Below are 22,103 nucleotides of genomic sequence, written 5' to 3' on the forward strand. Positions count from 1 at the left end.
GCCCTCTGTGCTCTTTCTTGATGGCATCCCCCTTCTCTCCACCAGAGGTAATCACTGTCCTGAATTTTGTCTCTGGAATCTCCCCGCTCTTCTTTGAGTTACATAAACATACATTTATAGGCCTGCCCTGAACATATGCAGCCCTGGTCAAGAATACATGGAAGCCTACGGACCACATATCCAAATGTACAAAATTTATAAATCAAGCTAGCAAAGTCGTAATGAAAAAAATAAGTATGTTTTCTGCTCCTGCCTTGAAAAGTGAACCTTCCAAATACCTAGAAAGCCAGATTCAAGTTTCTCTGATTACCAGTGAAGTCGAGCATTTTTGCACCTTTCTTGGCCATTCCTCTACTGTGAAATGATTAAGTATTTTGTGATTTTTCTAATGGGTTGTTTGTCTTTTTCTTATCAATTATTGATTCATAGGAGGGGTTTTACACATTCTAGATACCAACCTTTTGTCCAGTTACAAGCTCATTTTCACTTTCTATGGAGTCCTTTGATGAACAGAAGGTCTAAATTTTAATGCAGTTGAGTTTATCAACCTTTTCTAAATTAGTTAAAACATGTAAAAGTTTGAAACAGTGTCTGACACATATTGCTCATTATAATTTTTATATTACTTTCCTTTATGATGTGAACTTTTTGCATCTATTTAAAAAAATTCTTTCCTATCTTGAAGTTATAAAGATACTTTCTTAATAATGTCTTCTAAAATATTTTAGATATTTGCCCTTTGCACATAATTTTTAATACACCTGGCATGGATTTTTTTATAATGGCTTTATTGATATATAATTCACATACCATAAAATTGACCTTTTAAAGCACACAACTCAGTGTTTTTCAGTATATTCACAGAGTTGTTCACCACTATCTAATTCCAGAACATTTTCATCACCCCAAAAAGCAACCCCCAAGGCATTGACCTTAATATATGGCATATACATAACCAATGTTCCAGCACCATTTCTGTTCTTTCCCCAGTTATCTGCAACACCATCTCTGTCACAAATCCAGTTTTCATATCTGTGTGGATTTCTGTTAGATCTCTCTATTCTCTTCCATTGGTCTATTTGTCTATCCTTGCACTAATATGTGCTGTCTTAATTACCATAAAAGCAAGCTGTATCATTCTGGTATCTTTCCTTATGAGTATCTTGATTTGTATTGACACTTCGTATATCCATAGAAATTTCAGAAAAACTTGTCAATTTTCAAAGAGTTGGAAACTTAGTTAAAACTGTGTTAAATCTATGCACCTGTTAAGGTAAATTGGCATATTTACCATATTGACTCTTCTGTTCCATAAAGATGGTATTATTACTCTTCATTTATTTAGGTTTTTAAAAATGTTTTAAAGTTTTATAGTTTTTTTCCTTAAGTTTGGTTCTCTCTCTCCTAAATGTCTTACATTTTTATTGTATTTATTCCTTGAATAAATTCCTCACTTTTTATGCTATTGAAAATGTTCTTTTCTTTTTTGTGTGTGTGAGGAAGATCAGCCCTGTGCTAACATCTGTCAAGCCTCCTCTTTTTTTGCTGAGGAAGACTGGCCCTGGGCTAACATCCGTGCCCATCTTCCTCCACTTTATATGGGACGCTGCCACAGCATGGCTCGCCAAGCGGTGCGTCGGTGCGCGCCCAGGATCCAAACCGGCGAACCCAGGGCCGCCGCAGTGGAGCGCACGCACTTAACCGCTTGCGCCACGGGGCCAGCCCGAAAATATTCTTTTTAAAAAGCATTGTCTACCATTTGTTGCTGGTGTGTTGCACATTGTTTTTATGCCCAACAATCCTTCCAAAATTTATCTATGGAACCTTCTTCATTTTCTCTCTAGGTAATTATTTCATCTTTCAATAATAAGAATTTTGTTTCCATTTTTTTCCATCTTATAATTTTTATTAATTTTTCTTTTTCATGCTTAAATGTATTGGTTAGGACTATCAGCACAAGGATACATAGATGTAGTTACAGCAGGCACCCTTGTCTTGTTCCCAGAGTGCATCTGGCCTTTCAACATGATGTTTGCTGTATTTTATCTGCTTCACACTTTAAAAATTCTTTTGTTTCTCCTTTGCCAAGTTTTTTCATAAACAGATGTTGAATTTTATCAAATGCTTTTCCTATATCAAATTAGATGATCCTATGATTCTAATATACTAATGTGACAAATTACATTACTATTTTTAATCAAGGATTCTCTCAATTGTAAAACATACCCTTATTTTATGTTTCAAGAAGGAATATTGAATATTCCAATTTAAGATATGGTTAAGAAAAAAATGAGCACCTTAGAATTGATAAAAATACAAAGTAATTTATAAAGATAAAACTTTATAAATTGCATGCATTTCTGGGATTAAACACAAATTTATTGTGATGTATTCGATTTTTTAATATCCGCTGGCTTTAATATGCTAATATGTTTGTATGTTCATGAGTGAGATTGGCTGTAATTTTTACTTTTCTACTGTCCCTGTCAGATTTTAGTTATTAGCTTTATCTATTTTGTATAAAATTGGAATTTTTTCTCTGAATGTTTAGTAAAACTCACTAATAAAACTCTCTAGGTTTGGTGCTTTATTTGGGGGGAAGAGTTTGGCTACTGATGAATTTTCTTTAAAGGTTAAGGAGCATAATTTATATATCTTATTGAGCCTATTTGCTAAGTTTTTTTTTCTAGGAATATATCCTTTTCATCAAAATTTTCAAATTTATTGGCATAAAGTTACTCAAATTTTTCTTAATATTTTAAAATCAATGCATGACTTTTTTTTTAATTCTTCATATTGTTTATTTATGCCATCCCTCTTTTTTCCATGATCAAACTTACCTAAGTTGTCAATCTTATTACTCTTTTTCAATCTCAACTTTCGGTTTTCCTTATTTTTTCATGGTATGATTGTTTTCTTAATTTTTTCTGTTACTTTATTATTTCCTTCCTTTTTCTTTCTTTCAGTTCAGAGCTTAGCTCATTAATTTTCAGGTTTTTTAAATAATATAAGCAAGGAAGGTAAGGCTTGCATTTTTTCCTAAATGCTGCCTTAGTCAAATGTCACGAGTTTCTATGTGTAGTTTGTTTTCATTAAGTTCTGAACTATGTCCTAATCTCCATTATGATTTCCTCTTTGATCCCTGAGTTATTTATGTCTCTTAGTTGTAGGTTTTTAATAGTCACCTTTTTAAATTTTATCCTGAATGTGCACACAAGAGTTTCTGAATCAAAGATAGATTTCTTATTATTTCATGGTAAATAAGTGCCTCCACTCCCTTTACCCCAGCCTTAGCCCTGCGGCTGCGCTATGAAAATCATATGTTGTTTTCCTACACAAGTGAGTGGTGTCAAGCAAAAAATAAACCCAGACTTAGGTAGAGAAAGGCATTATTTGCAAAGACTATTGCAATAGGAGAGAGGAACCATTGCAATAGGGGCAGGAGACTGCTCGGACTGTAAGATCTGCAAACACTCAAAGATCAGGTGGAAAGGGGTTTTTTTTCTTTTTTTATAGGAAGGAGTAAACAAGGCTAGAAAAATCTGGATGTGAGAGAGTGAGATGGGCAGGTGACATAATGGGATAGTTGATCAGGGAATGTCTTTCCTTTGTGGTATGTTTTCAGGAGGTGTTGAGGAGGGACTAGTCTACATTCCAGTGCTGGCTCAGGCTGAGGGGGGATTAAAGTTCAGGGGCCTGTTGGGGGGAAGCCTGAAGTTTGACCAAGTCAAGTCAGAGGGCATTTCATCCAGATTGGTCTGTGGGGACAAACAGTTCAACTACTTATTTATGAGACAAAGAATGGGAATTTGGAGGATCTGGGTCTGGCTTTGTCATAGGTAAACAAAGAGGTTATCCACAGATCTGATCTTAGTTATATGGGTTATATGGAAAGGTGGTTCTTTGCAGTAGGCCATTTCCTGGAACACAATAGCATGGAGTGATTTCTTAACTATTACTGTTTTCCAGGAGCATAGGGTTTAAGTAAATTGTCAGTGGCAAGGCGCCCCATAGGCAAGGGACAGGGAGATGGTTTGGGGACTGTTCTACATGTCACCTACCACCTCTACACATCCAGCATGTCCTGAATGGAAGTATCCTTTCTGGCATTTGTGTGGGGGAGAATTACAAGTGTACAAATTACAGGATGTCTATTCCAATAGTACATTCACGGTAGAAGCCATGACCACACTACATCAGATTAGTCTCAGACATCCTCGCCATCAAGTTACATTTATCTCCCTCCCTCACTGATTGCTTTGCCCAGACCAAGTTGAATTCAGGTGCTCCTTCTCCCCAGTGGACCGTGTATGATAGTAACTTGGGCACCTACATGGAACAAAGCCATGAAGGTTTGTGTCCTCCTTTCCCTGGGGTCTCCAGAAAATTCCAAGGGGGGCATAGGGTCTGTGGCCTTTTGGGAAGAGAAAGACCATGGCCCCACCTCTAAGGATTTTTCTCGTTAAAATAACTTAGATCTGGGTAAAAGGAAAGGGAGGAATCAGGGGATGAAAGATATAGACCTCCATTGTTTTCCATTCTTCCAAGGCTGTGTACTAGGCAGCAAGATCATCATTGCCCATACGTCTATTTCAGCTTTGAGGACCTTCTAATCCAATGACCATGTACACAAAGTGATGGCTAAGAGAAGCTGTTGTAGATAATCTTTATGAATTATGTTATATACGATCTTTATGAATATTTCAGATTGCGTATTGTTCTTTTTCTGTAATACCCTCAACTGGAAAAAAAGGCAATTTCAAATGTAAGAAATTTCTTTCAGGTAAGGGTAATATTTTAACAGTAGTCAGTCTACCAGCTTAAGGCTGTAAGTTTTCTTACTTCTGTCTCGGGGCTAGTTGTATTGAATAGGGTTTGGTACTTTGAAGATTACTTCCTTTTGTGAGTTCCTTATCTTCTACTTCATGCCACTGTTTAAAAATAAAATGCAACTTAAGTGATGTCAGAGAGAATAACCCTAACATTTTAAATATCTACTAGTGTGTATAACATTTAACGTAATTTTAAAAGCTAATGATTCTCTAAATTATATTATTGGAGTTAAAATGTGCCTCTAAGCAATATTTTTCAAGAACTGTGGAAGACCTTGATTATGAGGGGAATAACAGGCAGAATCTGACTACTGACTCTTGCACTTTCTTAAACCTTGGATAGTAAAAGACTACAGGAAAAGTAGCTCAGGATATTCTGAAAAATATAGCCTCAGGAGACAGAACCAGTTACAATGTGAAACACATTTCAACTCCAGCCTTCTAGCAGAGATAACAAGTGGATTCAAGGGGATCTAAGAGCTGTGTGCGTAATCATACTTGATAATGCTGACACAAATGTTAGCAATAACAAACTAGGGTGGAATGGAGAAAACGATATTGAAGTAACTGATATAGTGGAAGTATGTTCTGGTCAGATTAGAATGCAGCAAAAAAGGCGGAGGTTACAGTGAAAAACTGAAAGCCATCCCTCTAAGAACAGGAACAAGACAAGGATGCCCAATTTGACCACTCTTATTCAACACAGTATGAGAAGTCCTAGCCAGAGCAATTAGGCAAAAAAAAAGAAATAAAAGGAATCCAACTTGGAAAGGAAAAGGTAAAACTGTCACTACTTGCGGATTACATTTTATATGTAGAAAATCCTAAATAATCCACCAAAAAACTATTAGAAATAATTAATGAATAAAGTCAAGTTGTAGGCTACAAAATCAACGTACAAAAATCAGTTGTGTTTCTATACACCAACAACGAACTAGCAGAAAAAGAACTCAAGAATACAATCCCATCTTACAACCTCAACAAAAAGAATAAAATACCTAGGAATATATTTAACCAAGGAGGAAAAAGGCCTGTACACTGACAACTATAAAATATTGTTAAAAGAAATTGAAGAAGGGGCCGGCTCGGTGGTGCAAGTGGTTAAGTGCGTGCGCTCCACTGTGGGGCAGCCCGGGGTTCGCCGGTTCGGATCCTGGGCACGCACCGACGCACTGCTTGGCAAGCCATGCTGTGACGGCATCCCATATAAAGTGGAGGAAGATGGGCACGGATGTTAGCCCAGGGCCAGTCTTCCTCAGCAAAAAAAGAGGAGGATTGGCAGATGTTAGGAGGATTGGCAGATGTTAGCACAGGGCTGATCTCCTTACAAAAAAAAAAAAAAAAAGAAATTGAAGAAGACACAAAGAAATGGAAAGATATTCCGTGCTCATGGATTGGAAGAAGTTAACATAGTTAAAATGTCCATATTACCTAAAGCAATCTACAGATTCAAAGCAATCACTACCAGAATCTCAACAACATTTTTCACGGAAAAAGAACAAAGAATCCTAAAATTTATATGGAACAACAAAAGACCTTGAATAGCCAAACCAATCCTGAGAAAAAAGAACAAAGCTGGAGGTATCACACTCCCTGATTTCAAAACATACTACAAAGCTATAGTAATCGAAAATCAGCATGGTGCTGGCACAAAAACAGACACACAGATCAATGGAACGCAATTGAGAGCCAGGAAATAAACCCACACATTTATGGACAGCTAATTTTCGACAAAGAAGCCAAGAACATACAATGGAGAAAGGAAAGTCTCTTCAATAAACAGTGCTGGCAAAACTGCATGGCCGCATGCAAAAGAATGAAAGTAGACCATTATCTTACACCATACCCAAAAATTAACTCAAAATGGATTAAAGACTTGAATGTATGACCTGAAACCATAAAATCTCTAGAAGAAAACATAGGCAGTATGCTCTTTGACATCGGTCTTAGCAGTATGTTTTTGAATATGTCTCCTCAGGCAAGGGAAACGAAAGAAAAAATAACCAAATGAGACTGTATCAAACTAAAAGCTTCTGCACAGCAAAGAAAACCATCAAAAAACCAAAAAGACAACCTAACAATTGGGAGAAGATATTTGCACATCATGTATCTGATAAGGGGTTAATTTCCAAAATACGTAAAGAACTCATACAACTCAACAACAAAAAAACAAACACCCTGATGAAAAAATGGGCAGAAGATATGAAAAGACATTTTTCCAAAGAAGATATATAGATGGCCAACAGGCACATGAAAAGATACTCGACATCACTAACTATTAGGGAAACGCAAATCAAAACCACAATGAGATATCACCTCATACCCGTCAGAACAGCTATTATTAAAAGGACAGGAAATAACAAGTGTTGGAGAGGGGGTAGAGAAAAGGGAGCCCTCGTACACTGCTGGTAGGAATGTAAACTGGTGCAGCCACTATGGAAAACAGTGTGGAGATTCCTCAAAAAATTAGAAATAGAACTACTATAGGATCCAGCTTCTCTACTTCTGGATATTTATACAAAGAACATGAAAACACTAATTCAAAAAAATATCTGGACACCTGTGTTCCCTGCATCATTATTCACAATAGCCAAGACAGAAACAACAAAGTACCCATCGATGGATGAATGGATAAAGACATGGTGTATATATATACAATGGAATACTATTAAGCCATAAAAAAAAGATGAAATCTTGCCATCTGCGACAACATGGATGGACCTTGAGGGTATTATGCTAAGCAAAATAAGTCAGACAGAGAAAGACAAAAATGTATGATCTCACTCATATGTGGAAGATAAACAAACATATAGATACAGAGAACAGGTTGGTGGTTACTGGGGGCAAGGGGAGATGTGGGGAGGGCAGAAGGGGCACATATGTATGGTGACAGAGGGAAACTAGACTTTTGGTGGTGAACATGATACAGTCTATACAGAAGTAGAAATATCATGATGTACACCTGAAATTTATATAATGTTACAAATCAATGTTACTTCAATAAAAAAATAAATACTACTAATAAAAAAAGGTTGAAAGTTAACAAGATCACAAGACAGAATCTTCAGATAAATAAAAAGAATGGAAGGAACTGATGACTCAGGAAACATATTTCACCATGCAAAGTAAGGAGAAGAATGAAAAAAAGCAGGTGAAAAGACATGGTTGAAAATAGTTCCTGACGGAGCCAGCCCTGATGGCCTAGCGGTTAAAGTTCGGCATGCTCTGCTTTGGCGGCCTGTGTTAGGTTCCTGGGCATGGAACCACACCACTCGTCTGTCAGTAGCCATGCTGTGGCAGCGGCTCACAAAGAACTACAAGGACTTACCACTAGACTGTACAACTATATACTGGGGCTTTGGAGAGGAAAAAAAAAAGAAAGAGGAAGATTGCCAACAGATGTTAGCTCAGGGCGAATCTTACCCAGCAAAAAAAAAAAAAAAATAGTTCAGGATAAAGAAAAATTCTCTCACAATGGGAATTCCACAGACAGAGAAGATTTCTTAGTAAAAACAAACGTGAAGATGAACTAGACTGTGTAAGAGGTTCTGCAAAGAGGAAAACGTTTCCATAAAAGTGACCTAATCTCTCTGACAGCCACACTAACCCTCTGTTTCTTAAAAGCAACAGTTTCAGAAACTTTGCTGCTCAAGCTCCAAATTTATACAATGTCACCTCTAAAGAGGCGGGAGGGATGTTTTGATTTGTAAAAAGACTGCAGAAATGTGACAAAAATAAAGATAGTAATTATGTCACAACAGAATTTTACAGTACATCTGTTTAATTACATGACCATTAATACAATATTTGCCTTAATAATTTCATTCAGATAATAAAAAATGATGGTACAATGACCAGTTTAAAGCTGGTTCAATCACAATTTTACAAGCTTATTTATCAAGAGTGAAAATAGAAGACTATTAAAAATAGTTAAAAAGATAACATGTGTCATAGTGCTTAATGTTTCTGTAACTGTTGGTAAGGCTTACATCTAAATCTGATGCAGAATTCTTAATGGCATTGAAACAGTTCTTTTCTCAGCCACATGGTATACACTGGTACTACAAGTCTGGAAGAGACTGGCTATGGGTACCACTTCTTGTCTTCAGCTGTGACTGCGCAATATCAGCAAGTGCACTTTGTATCTTTTCCAGAAGCATGTCCCCTCGATAAACGACATCCTCCAGGCATGTAGCAGCTTCGTGGTTTTCTTCTTCTAGCTTATACAAGCTAGCAGCCTTTATAAGACACAAATTTAAAAATCTTTTGAGAAATGAAAAACTTGAAGATTAGTTAAGAGTTGAGAAGGAAAGAAACTGCAGTAGAAGTATTTATTTTCAAATCTGGATGACTATGCCACCATTGTGGTAGACTTTTCAGTGGCAGAAATTCTAAAACCAGATAACTTTTAAGAGTTTTCCCTGTATGAATTATTTAAAAGAATGAATTTTGAATTAGAGATCTCTGGATGTCTATATGTGATTTCCTTCCACACTGCTTTTGGATACTACTAATTTACTCCACATCCAGAATATCACCCTCCCTCATTCTTTGCTAGGAAAATAGCTAAACTGAGGAAAATAGGAAGTTCCCTTATAACTCAAAATCGGACAACTATGTATATTCAGTGCGGTCTTTAACAGACTACACTATTTCACAATTAATAAAACTCCCATTTTAAAATTTAATTTTAAGGTAACTTTAAATATTATAACAAAATGTATTAAATCTATCTCTTTTAATTCAAAATTCTCTACTAGTGAAATTCTCAAAGGAAAAGAGAATTTTACCTGTAAAGCAGCTGTAGATTCTTCACTGGGTAAGGAATCTATCAAAACATCAATGTCTTTCGCTGTTCGTGCAATCAGCGCTGCAAAAAGCTGGGCATATTCTAGAGAAAGATATTCCTAATTTAGGATTTTAGAGAATCTCAAGTTTTCAGATACAGAAATTAAATTTTAAGTTAATGAAACCTGAAAACTTCCTATAACTTTTTCTGTCCTAGGCTTCTAACGATTAAATTGTAATTTTAACACACCAATAATTTTAACAAACCAATAATTTTAAAACATATGTTTGAGAATTAGCCTTAATATTAATTCAAATTGGGAATTAAGCATAATATATAACATTTCATTCATTATTAGGACAATATGGCAGTCACTTGAATAAATCAATTTGTAAATGGGATACCTTCCTTATCAAGGTCACTCAAGCAAAATTCAGCTACACTGATACAAATTCTCCCCTAAAGGAGTAACAATCTGTTACTTGACATGAACAGAATTACAAGATGTTATGGAAATTGACTGTAACAAATTCATTTCTTTTATGATAAACAAAACTTGTAGTAATATTCTCAAACAGTAACATTTTTAGAAAGCCATAAATAAGCTAAATTTCTCAATAAATCTAATTTTCAAGGATTATAAGTAACACAACACTCAAACTAAGAGAAACCAAGGAAATCTATTTACCTTCTGTAGGATTAGCTGGCTGATCTTTGTTAATCGCTGTCTGAATGTTACTAAACGAGGCAGGAGGACCACACTGCTGTAACACGCCAATGGCATTACAGAACTGATCTGCGAGCTTGAGGCCAAAGAAAACCAACCAAAGTGAGAAAGGATTTAGCAACTTGAAGGATTTTATTGGTAATGGCAGCAGCAATAAGTTCCTAGAATAATCATCTCTGAGGAAGGGAATAAAACAGAAAGAAGTCATTTTGGATTAAAAAAGCCCGTTATTAATAAGAAGGATTAAATGTTTTCATCATGCCAAGAAACTAGGTTTGGTATAAATCTAGTTGAAGCAGTTAAAAAGAAAGACAAAATGATCTTCCTTTTCTTCCCAAGGTAATAGAACAATAAGAGAAACATATGCAACACTTGTTGCAAACACAGGTACGGACCTTTTTTTGGAGTAGTGGTGGAAAAGAGCAAATTTGACTGGCAAATATCTAAGTATGGACCCAGGGTAAATAAAAAAATGTGTGACTCTTGTACAAAGTATACAATCCCTTTTCTGAGACCAGAGTAGTCTCAAGCATAAAGAAATAGTCGGGGTCTGGCCCAGTGGCATAATGGTTAAGTTTGTGCGCTCTGCTTCGGCGGCCAGGGGTTCACAGGTTCAGATCCCGGGCGCAGGCCTATGCACCGCCTGTCAAGCCATGCTGTGGCGGCGTCCCATATAAAGTAGAGGAAGATGTGCACGGGTGTTAGTCCAGGGCCAATCTTCCTCAGCAAAAAAAGAGGAGGATTGGCAACAGATGTTAGCTCAGGGCTAATATTCCTCAAACAAGAAAAAGAAATAGTGGGAAAAAGACTGCACCTTAAGTATTCCAAAATGTTTTTCTCCATGACTCAAGTTGTAAACTCCCGGTGCTCTAAAAGTATTCCTTAAGCAGTTTTGAGATTGAGAATATCAAGTCCTTACCATCTGCAAACTTAACACTCCTATCCTCCCCACCAACTTCTCTCAATAGTCCTGACCTCTCAAATTTCAATATCTTATTTCCAATCAGTGAATAAGCATTTCCACGAAGTCTCTCTGCCATTATTTGAACGACAGAACTCAGTCAACTGTTTCCTTTGTTTAATATCTAATTTGTATTGAGACTCTCCTAGTCAACCAGTTTAACTTCAGACTCTTGGTTTCCTTTCATCTTCAAATCCTGCTAATACTACACATCTTTCCCTCTTCCTTCTATCATCACTGCTGCTGTTTTAGTTCAACCAATTATCTCCCATAGGAATTGTTACAATAGCCTCCTTCTTGTTTTCCAGTTCACTGTTATTTTACCCTGCTCAAAAATTTTGAGCTCACTCCAGCATGGTCTTCAAGATAAATCTACTACTCTTCAAGCTGTTTCAATAATCTAAGTCAACTCCACTTATTCATTTTCTACCACTCCTTCATATATACCTGACCAGTGATGAATTCATTTCCGACTACACCGCTTTGCTCACCTTTCCTTACTGGTAACAGAGCAGTAGTAAGTGCTCAGAGGATGTGGATTCTAATTCTGGTTCTAGTAACCTGAGTAGATTTTTTTCATTTTTAAATTGGGAACATTCTCATATTACAGTATTCTTGTGAGGAACAGAGAACACACACACACACAAATTCAACACAGTGGCTATCTGCTCTGTCCTTCAAAAGCTCTCAAGACCCATGTATTCAACAAATATTTATGGAAAATCAACTCCATGACAAGCATTGTACATAAACATTATAGCAATACTGTGAACAAGAACTCCTCATGGAGTTCTCAGATGGTAAAACAAATGTTATTTTAATAATTTTACAAATAATTACGATTCAGGTAAATGCTAAGAATCCCTCTATTTTAGTTTATATCACTCTATATTCCAATTTACTTCAGCACTGACAGCTGAAAACACTTGATTCATTATAACTCCCAAACCACATACTGCTTTCGTATTATTTAAATGTCTCCAGTATATGACATCTTTCTAATCAGACTGTAAACTCCTTAAGGAGCATCTCTCTGTAAACATGGTAGTGCTTATATACACAGCAGGCACTCATGCTAGTTAACCTAGATGCTTCTCTCCAAAATCCAATTATCAGCACGCCCACCCTGGAGTTAAGGCCATATTCACTTTGTCCTTACTATCCTTCTGGCTACAAGACATGCATGAATATTTCCCCTAAAATAACATTTCTATCCAGCAGCATCATTACAATTTGATTTTGTAAAACCTCAAAGGAGTATCTTCCTGAGCGAGCTTGGCGGGCAGCCCAGGTAAGTCACCGCAAGGTTGAATTTATCTTGGTGAATTCATCAACATTTAGAAGGGATGGCCCTCTCTTTTTTAAAAGAGTTTATTTTATACACACACACAGAGTAGATCAGTTTCTCAGCAGATTCACGCTCTTCAAGTGTACTAAGATTGATGTAATAACCAGAATCCCAACTTGCTAGCTTCCAATGAGAAAAAACTGGCAAGGAACCAAATACTTAGATTTTCCAGTCAACATATTCTCTCTCTATAGGCATCTTACCTGGGACATCAAATAACAGAATGACCATGAGAAATATAACTACCAATGGAAAACTATTTAACTTAATGGTAATAAGTATATGAACCCTTGGTTTGCACATACTTTCCACTTAGGCATAACAGGAAAAATAACCAGAAGGATCAAAGCAAAGGGAGCTACTTACAAAACTTGACCTTTAATAGGGAGTAGTACTGGGGAGACATTAAAGAAGACTTAAATAAATGGGAAGGTATACGAGGATTAGAAGATTCACTAGCACAAAAATGTCAGTTTTCCCCAAAATGATTTATGCTGGGGAGAGGACAAGAGATGGAACAAGACCTTTGGTCTCTAGGTACCAACTAAGATGAAACAAAACTTCTCACCTCACCATCACTCCCGCGCCATCCTGAAAGTTTTGGCGAAGGAATACTCTCGGCTAACACCCAACGACAAAGAGCCAATCATCAAGAGCACAGGGTTCCCTCCAGGGGTGAAAACTGACAACGGGGAAAAGAGCTTCTGCTGCTTCTCCCCTCCCCCAAAAAGAGAAGAGACCCCATAAGCGCCACTGACAAGAAAACAAGACTGTCCCTGGAGAACATGACAGGACCGTGAGGCTTTGGTAGAGAGACCCGCCACTTCTCAGGCCAAAGAGGCTGCTCCCTCCCGCAGCCCTCCGCACCGCCGGGCAGCCGGCCTCAAACGTCCCCGATCGCCGCGGCGCCTCCCGCCGCCCCGAGCTCTTACTGCTCAAGCCCTGCCTCGGTCCGCTCCCCACTTCCGGGTTCTGTCTCTCGGGCCCCTTTTCCTCCCTCACTTTACCTCGGGAAAGAGGAAGACAGAGACTAATCGGGTGAAATTGCTCACCGAGTTCACGGCGTCCTGGAGCTGTGTGAGCCGATCCGCCATGTTCCTCCCGCAAGCAAAAGAACGCGAAAGCAGCTGCTCGTACGCGATTGGGCAGCTCTAAGACGCGTCCTGGCCAATCACAGGGCTACGTTCTGGAGGGGGTGGAGTCAAGCAGAACTCCACGCCCGGCGAGGAGAGGGCGGGAAGTTCCCGAGGCTTACCTTGCGGAAAAGATGCGCTGGGTGCAGGTCGTTCACTTGGGGGTGTCCCGGGTCCACTCGGTTTTGGGGCTAACATACAGTTCTCGAGGTTTTTAGGAGTTAAACACTTTACGGAAGTTGTTGGTCTCTGCCGTCTTTAAAAGTTAATTTTCCCTACCCTCCCATATATTCATTTTTAAAATCGCCCTGAATACTTATTTTACGTTGCTCTTGCTTTCCAGGTGGACCACGAAACACATACCGTACAAAGCAAGCAACTCAAGAAGACTTGGGACTCACGATACCGACTTTAACTTCGACAAATCCAAATTAAAACTCACCAACCAGGAAGGGCTGGGTTAGGGTGCCTCCTCTGTTGCTTTTGGGTCCCGAGGGACTTACCCAAGTGGAGACTGGGTACGTGCTTTAATTCTGAGTGTGGGTGTGTTGCGGGAGCTGACACGCGTGAGACGGGAAGCGTCCGAAACAATTAAATACTAAACTGAGCTGTATTGGGTGTGTCGGAAGAGTAAGGAGAAAGAAGGTCTCCGCGGGCAAAAGTGAGAGGAGCGTTTGGAGTTAGGTCAGCTGTGAGCGTAATAAGCATCTCGTCTGTATGACAGCGAGGAACTCAGTGTGAGGAACGGAGGAGGTACTAAAGGAAAGTTAGCCTGGGGATAGTCTGGAAAGAAATGAGCGTGGAATCTGCAAATAACTTATTCGTGGAACTCACATTCCCTCTTTCTCTGGCTGTTTATCGCTGATTACCCTCCTGGGTTTGAGGGAGGGTGGGGGAAACTATCCATGCGGAACTCAGCTTGTTGGATTGACCCCAACCGTAGCTGGGAAGCTCCACTTCCGTTTCACCACCCCTCCTGCCCCATCCCCAAACCATCTTCATGCCTCCTGGGACCTAATTAGGAACCTCTGGGTGAGGCACTTCCTCCATAATGGGATTAATGAGAGGTAACTCTAATGTGCTTTAACTGTGGAGTAATGGAGTAATCTATGACGTTCTCTTTCCACCACCAGTTGAGTGTACCTTATGGAATACCTGCCCTGTGAGAGCAGGTATGTTGGGTGCTTGGTTTGCAGAGATGAATTAGTCAGGGACTCGCGAGGAGAGTTTTGCAGTTATCCAAGAATGAGATGAGTTGGGCTTAGACTAGGGTGTTGATCCTGATCAGAGAGGAAGGAAAGGCTATTTGTGGAGGAAAAATTAACATGGGTTGGTGACTGGTTGGATATAGGGGGATGAATGAGAGGGCCCACTAAAGGAGAATACTAAATTTTATAGCTTGATTGAAGAGATCTTGGGTGCCTAGGGTAGAGGAGCCATTTCAAGACAATTCATATTATGACATAGCTTTTGTCCTGTTGTCTTCCTTACAGGTTTTCACCAGCTCCACAGAGACTTCAGGTTGATGTCCAGCCGTCTCTGCCTGGTTTTCAAGGTTCACTGTAATCTCCTCAGCGCAACAGATCCAGCCTCATCTCCCAATAATTTTCTGAGTGAAATAATCACTTAATATTTTTCAGCCATGACCCTGAACCCTTGGTTTTCCTGGGCTTCCTAAGCTTCTTTTGGCCAAGGACCCCTTTAAGAATCAGATGAAAGCCGTGGACCTTTTCCCCAGGCCACGCTCTCAAAATTTTGCATACATTCTTAAGGGGTTTGTGAATCTCTTGAAGCTGTAGATTTCAGGAAATACCTTGTGTGCCAAATACAATCTTATGTGTCTAGCTTAGGATTTCTGACGAGCAATTTCTTTGCTACTATTTAATTCATACTCTATCTTTTTAAGTTTTACCTTTTTCTTGTAAATTTTATGAATTACAAGAGGCAACATGGCCTTCTCCTTTCTCCCTTTCATGATTTTGACACTTTTCATATGCTTTTTCATTTGCTTCTCTTGCATCTCCAACTGGATTATATGGTTTTAAAGCAGGAACCCAGTATTATATATTTCTTATCTTTTAAACATGTAATTTTGGTAAGTTCTTTCTTTTAAATTTTATATTATTAAAAGTTTCAAACATATGCAAAAATAGAATAGTATAGTGAACCCTCCTGTACTCATCACCCAGCTTCAAATATCAACTCATATCCAATCTTGTAGTAAGTACCTTGATTAGATTTTAAACCTGCAGTGACTCCCTATTTTTTTCAGAAAAAGTCTTTAACTTGACATCCTAGACCTAATACCTTTATTACCCACTCAGTCACAATTTATTAAACATTTAAAGTGTTCCAAGCACTGGACTGAAACACTATAAATAAGGATTTGCTGTTCTAGACTCCTTGCAGTTCTCTAAACATGCTCTGCTGTTTCACACTTCTACACACACCATTAAGACACATAATTCCTCTTCCTTGCATGAATGCCCACATTTCCTTCCATACCTCCACTTTGTTTCCTTGTTGATCATCTACTCAGCCCTCAAACCTTATTTTAAACATTTCTTTCTTTATAAACCCTTCCTGAACCCTGAATGTAAATTAATTACTCCCAATCATTACCATAATTGTTTATTATACTTCTATTGCATTTAGCACACTGAGGTGTAATTACTCATACAGGACTCTAATTCACTCACCACCATGAGCTACTTGTGGGCAGAAAACATATTTTAATTGTTTCCATATCTCCAATACCTAGCACCATTTAGCCTGGCACATAGAAGCCACTGAATGCATATTTATGGATTGAATGAATGAATTTCCTAGCATAATTATTTCCATATAACAGTTCCTAAGTAAACATTTATTGAATTTAATTTAATAAACACAGTCAAAATAATGTAAATTACTACCCACACGAAGAACGTGAGAGTTAAAAAATACAGAACGAAGGTGAGATTAGAGTGGGATAGGATAAACGGGCAAGTTTTTTTCTGCCTTTCCCCTGGATCCTTGCTCCCATCTCCATCCAAGGTGTCTTGGATTTTATCAAAAATCTAGGATAGGTGGCTTGCCTTTCTTCCTTTTCTAAACTTTAAGCAGACTTTAAGGCTCTAGTTACCTATATCTTGGATTGGGGAATATTTTCCTTTCAATTCATGGGGATGACAAACTCATCTGCAAAGCTGCTGAGCCCGTTTGCTTCTCAGGTCTCCACTGGAACTCTGACATGAGCAAGGAACCCCAGCCAGTCATCCTCCCAAGCTGTCACAGTAGTGCACAGCAAAGGTAATGAGGCCCTCTTCTGATTGCTGACACATTGGTCATCAGCTGTCCTCTGCAGGCAGAGGCAACTGCATTGCAAAGGTATTGCTGGGGAGAGAATAGGGTTAGTTTAGGGAACTGAAATTAATTCAGTGCAGCCAGCATAGAGGAATTTGAGTTTAGTTGCGGGAAGAACCTGGAGAGGTAGGCAGGAGCTACATCATGAAAAGCATTATGTGTCATACACAGGAAGATGATTATCCTGAATGCTTTTATAAGAAAATCTTTAAAACTATATGTATCTTTTTAAAAATTATATTTTATTTAAAAACAATACACCTTCAATGTAGAATTTTTACAAAGTGCAGAAATGTGCAAAGAAAGTCGTTCTTAATTCAATCACCTGGAGATAATTATTTTAAACATCTTGATATGTTTTTTCAACCTTTCTATGCATATTAACATGAATGCATATTAAAAAGAAAACAAAATAAGCCTAATACTATATATATTTATTGCTTTGTAACTTGCCTTTTCATAAACACTTCATGATCAATCACTTGCCTTCTAAAATGTGATTTTCAAAGAGCTACACAGTATTCTATTATACGGATGTATTACAGGTTATTTAATTCTTTATCGTTAGGCGTTTAGGTTATTTTAGGATTTTTGCTATTGTAAATAACACTTTGATGAACAGTTTTGTACACTAATTTTTATACGTATATCTAATTTTTATACATATATCTAATTTTTATACATATTGACATACTTAAATCTAAAAGTAGAATTATCATATCAAAGCTATGAATACTTTTAAGATTTTTGATACAGATTACTTTATACAAAGTTATATGAAATTACACTCCCATTAGTCCTATCTTAGAATGTCTACTTCTCAGCTCTTTCATCCACACTGGATGTTCTTATTCTTTTAAAATATTTACATTTTTAGTTTCTTAATTTGATTTTTTTGTTACTAGTGAGTTTGAACTTTTTTCATGTGTTTATTGGCCATTTGTATTTCCTTTTTTGTGTGTGTGAAATTCCTTATTCATGTCCTTTGCTAATTTTAATTTTTGGTCATCAACTTGACTTTTTGTATTGTTTATGGTGTTTTTTGACTTTCATAAAATTTAAATTTTTAAGTAGCCAAATCTACCAATCTTTTCCTTTAATCTGCCAATCTTTTCCTTTATGGTTTCATCCTTTGCTTTTTTCCTTAGCACGTCCCTCCTCTGAACGCTTCTAACCACTTCCGATTTGATGCTGCCAGATTCAAATCGATTTTTGCTCAAACTCTTAAAATTAAAAAAAAAGGAAGAAAGTTCCATTCTGAGACCAAGTTTTTTAAAAAACATATATTTCTTCTAAGTCTCTTAGGGATTATTTATTACTTTGAATTTCATTTTGACAGTTAGTTCAAGATAGAGTTCTAATCCTCCCCCCCCCCATACAGTGCAGCTAATCAGTTATCAGAACACAATTTACTGAATAATCCATCCACTGATTCGAATGCTACCCTTGTCGTTATCGCTCCTATCCTGGTCCTGGGATTTCATCTACTGAGAGTTACAGGAATGGGGGCATGTGGGAGAGAGAATAAGCACTGAAGGAATGGACAGCGCTATCAAAGATGTGAAGATTTGCCCAGGCAGAGGGATAACACGAAAAGAGTTGTGCCTGATAACATTATAGTGATTGCTGTAGATTTTTAGCTTGGTAATGGATTAACCGAATATGTAATATTCAAGATAGTTGCTCATTAAAATATCTAAATAAAAAATGTAAAGAGCAGGAAAAAGCAAGCAGGGCGATCTTCCCCGAATAACTTTGAGTCTATAAATGTAATTCCACAATCATCTCACGAGCCATCGGTCACATGGACTACTGTCCCTTAAACAGCATCAGGTATGAGGTGTGAGAGAGGAAGTTCAGAGTAAGGTCTTGAGTCTTCGAGGATATTTCGCTGAGAAAAAACGAAACTTTATTTTTAAATGTGGTGCTCGTCACTAGCGCAGTAACCACTCAAGAAACAGCATTCCCCTCGCATTTTCATACGAACATCGGCCTTAGCAGCGAAGGCAGTTGCTATAAGGGGAAACAACCGATCGTTCTTGAGTTCTGAGCTACCGGATTCCTCTTTTTTTTCTTTTTGCAATGGACCGTTAAGCACGGGAACAGGAGCCTGGAGACGTTAGGCCGCAACAGAAAGAATTATTTTTTACCCTAACGGTGGTTTTCGTAAGCGGGCAAGATACAGAAGGGAGAAGTGCAGGTTACATCACAGAAAGGGCTGGCGTCTGCCCTGGGCCCGGCGCGGGAGTCCCGGGAGCGCCGCGAGCCAGCCACGCGCCCGGAGGCGGCGCGCGCCGCCTGGGAACGCCCCTCGGCCGCCCGGGCCCGGGCCCCGCCGCGGTGACGTAAAGGGGCGGGGCGGAGGCGCGGTCAAGGGCGGCGGGGGTTAATTGCCGGAAAAAGAACCCCTGGCTGGGGCGGTGGATCGCTCGCCGGCGCTGCGGGGCTGGCGCGAGTGCAGCGGGTGCGCCTGGCGCGGGATGGCGCCGGGCACGAGTGCCCCGGGGTAGCGCGGGGGAGGCTGCACCGCTCCACGCGCGTCCCTCGCCGACTCTGCCGTTGGCCCGGCCCGGCCCGGGCAGCTATGGGGCTCCTTCGGCTGCTGGTCCTGGCTCTGCTGGCGTCGCAGCCGGAGGTGGTTGGGGGAGCTGAGACCGTCGGAAACTCCAGCGAGGGTAAGGTCGGGGCGCCTCACTTCTGCAACCCAAAGTTGCTTTTGCATTTCTTGCAAGGTCAGAATCCACCCCGAGGTCTGTCCACCTAGCAGAGGAATGGAGCAGGGTCCTTTCCTGCAGAAGGAAGCTCCCGTTGCTAAGGAGGCCTGACTGTCAACTCCTAATTCAGGCTGGGGAAATGGGAAGAGATAAGTAACTCTCTTCTTCAGACACATTATTATCTCCCTTAGGGAGCAGCCATGTTTGTAGTTTAATTTAACACCCTAAAGCACACGTCTTTGCTCCCAAGTGGCATACCCGAGCCTCTGGACAGCGAGGCTTAGTACGGATTTAAGGCTTTATGATTGATGGCCCTCCAGGCTGCAGTGGGTTCTCACACTCCAAAATCTAGATGCTTTTCAAATTATTTATGCTCTGCAGAGTTTGAGAGGAAAAATGAACCCAGAATGGGACTTTAGATCGTAGATCATGTGCTTGGTGAATGGGTTTTAGCAGTAGTAGTTTGTGGTTTGTTAATGTAAACTGTAAAAAGCACTAATTGTGCCAAGCTGGTAATCATGTGCTTTTCCGTGAGCACATTCTCAGTTTTGTTTTGAGCTTAACAGACTAGTTTCAGTTCTGAAACAATATTTTCTGAAAAATATGATTGTGTTCCTAAATGCGTATCTTTGAAAAGCTCTCGTGCAAACTGAATCTTAGAATCTTTGCACAGGACTTAAGGCCAAAGCTGAAAAGGGCAGTTATATTTTTTGCATAAAAAATAGCCTCATTTATCATAGGGCACTAACATTTACTGTGTGCAGTATGTGCCATATGCTTTTCATGGCAGTGTAATCTACTCCTCACAACCCTATGAGATACTTATTGTCTTCATTTGGCAGAGGATGAAGCTGAGGCCCAAGACAAAGCTCATTACACAAGTGAACAGCTAATAGGGGCACAGGCATCATTTGAACCCAAGTGTGTCTCGCTGCAAATTTCATGGTCCTTCTACTCCAACCAAGCTACCCTCCAATAAGAATATTTTACTTAGTATAGTGCTTACTCTTCATTCTTCTGTGAATTTTCATTCCTCAAAATAGCTTGATGAGAGAGGTAGAAGAGATGGCTATCTCCATTTTAACAGGTGAAGTATTTTTTAAAATTGAGGTCATATTGGCTTATAACATTGTGTAAATTTCAGGTGTACATTATCAAATTTCAGTTTCTGTATAGACTGCATTGTATTCACCACCAATAGTCTGTTTTTTTATCCGTTACCATACACATGTGTCCCTTTACCCCTTTCGGCCTCCCTCTACCCTCTTCCCCTCTGGTAACAGCTAATCTGTTCTCCTTATCCATGTATTTATCTTCCACATATGAGTGAAATCATATGGTGTTTGTCTTTCTCTGTCTGGCTTATTTTGCTTAGCATAATACCCTCAAGGTCCATCCATGTTGTCGAAAATGGCACAATTTTATCTTTTTTTATGGCTGAGTAGTATTCCATTGGATATATGTCCCACATCTTCTTTATCCTTTCATCCACTCATGGCCACTTGGGTTGCTTCCACATCTTGGCTATTGTGAATAATGCTGTGATGAACATAGGAATGCGTAAATCTCTTTGAATTGTTGATTTCATGTTCTTTGGATAAATACCCCATAGTAGGATAGCTGGATCATATGGTATTTCTATTTTTAGTTTTTTGAGAAATCTCCATACTGTTTTCCCTAGTGGCTGTGGTATTGGAGAGATTGAATTTGCCAATCCAGACTAGCCCCTGAGTCAGGAAGGTTTTGATCCAGATGGTTTCATTTCTAGTTCTGTGCTTTAGTATTTAATAATATCTAGAAAGTTTTATGCAAAGATTGAGAAATCTGAGTGATAATTTGAGAAATTAATATTTTTCAGATACTATTTCTTGCCTGTTTTCTGTGGTGACAGCACTGATGTTTCCTCAACCATGTTATTCTTTTTGCCTTGCATTAGTGTTGTTCTTCTGTGCAGGAGAGGGACAATATGTGGGAACTTAACTGCTGAGTGGTAATAAAACCTGATTTTCTCCACATCTATCAGATAAAAATCAGTATGGAAATTAAGAAAGACTTAGTTCAAGATTTGCATGATCCTTGTGGAAAATGGCTGGATTTCTGTTTGAGGATTCTGATAACTATACGAACTGAAAAAATTGAGCAACCGCTGTAATTTAGGAGGATTTACCCATCTTTAGCAGAACGTGCTAACTTGCACAACTTGAATAGTGGCTTGAAAGCTAAATGAATCTTTGAAGGTGGCAGAAGTTCCTAG

General features: G+C 38.9%; 2 protein-coding genes across 4 annotated transcripts in view; one reads left to right on the forward strand and one right to left on the reverse strand.

Annotated features, from left to right (window-relative positions):
- Positions 1 to 8,595: 8,595 nt before the first annotated feature.
- Positions 8,596 to 13,776, reverse strand: MED21 (mediator complex subunit 21). The gene is made up of 4 exons (XM_058558614.1): positions 13,710 to 13,776; positions 10,310 to 10,424; positions 9,623 to 9,723; positions 8,596 to 9,070 (listed from the first exon to the last, which is right to left on the reverse strand). Exons 1-4 carry the CDS (start codon positions 13,749 to 13,751, stop codon positions 8,894 to 8,896), a joined length of 435 nt encoding a protein of 144 aa, XP_058414597.1. The 5' UTR covers positions 13,752 to 13,776; the 3' UTR covers positions 8,596 to 8,893.
- A 5,803-nt stretch (positions 13,777 to 19,579) lies between these two features.
- Positions 19,580 to 22,103, forward strand: part of TM7SF3 (transmembrane 7 superfamily member 3) — a 38,341-nt gene continuing 35,817 nt past the window's right edge. For 2 of the 3 annotated variants that reach the window (XM_058558619.1, XM_058558620.1), the window contains exon 1: positions 19,580 to 19,810. In XM_058558619.1, coding sequence (XP_058414602.1) covers positions 19,720 to 19,810 — 91 coding nt within the window. In that variant the 5' untranslated portion in view covers positions 19,580 to 19,719. The remainder of the gene's footprint in view (positions 19,811 to 22,103) is intronic. The other variant, XM_058558617.1, reaches the window with a different exon arrangement.

Source organism: Diceros bicornis, chromosome 17, assembly GCF_020826845.1.
Source record: "Diceros bicornis minor isolate mBicDic1 chromosome 17, mDicBic1.mat.cur, whole genome shotgun sequence".
Lineage (NCBI taxonomy): Eukaryota > Metazoa > Chordata > Mammalia > Perissodactyla > Rhinocerotidae > Diceros > Diceros bicornis.

Excerpts from the sequence above, each read along its gene's own strand:
- MED21 (XM_058558614.1), bottom strand. The coding sequence starts at position 13,751 with ATGGCGGATCGGCTCACACAGCTCCAGGACGCCGTGAACTCG. Across the intron at positions 10,425-13,709 it reads TCCAGGACGCCGTGAACTCG|CTCGCAGATCAGTTCTGTAA; the intron begins GTGAGCAATTTC and ends TTTGGCCTCAAG. Across the intron at positions 9,724-10,309 it reads GCCAGCTAATCCTACAGAAG|AATATGCCCAGCTTTTTGCA; the intron begins GTAAATAGATTT and ends ATCTTTCTCTAG.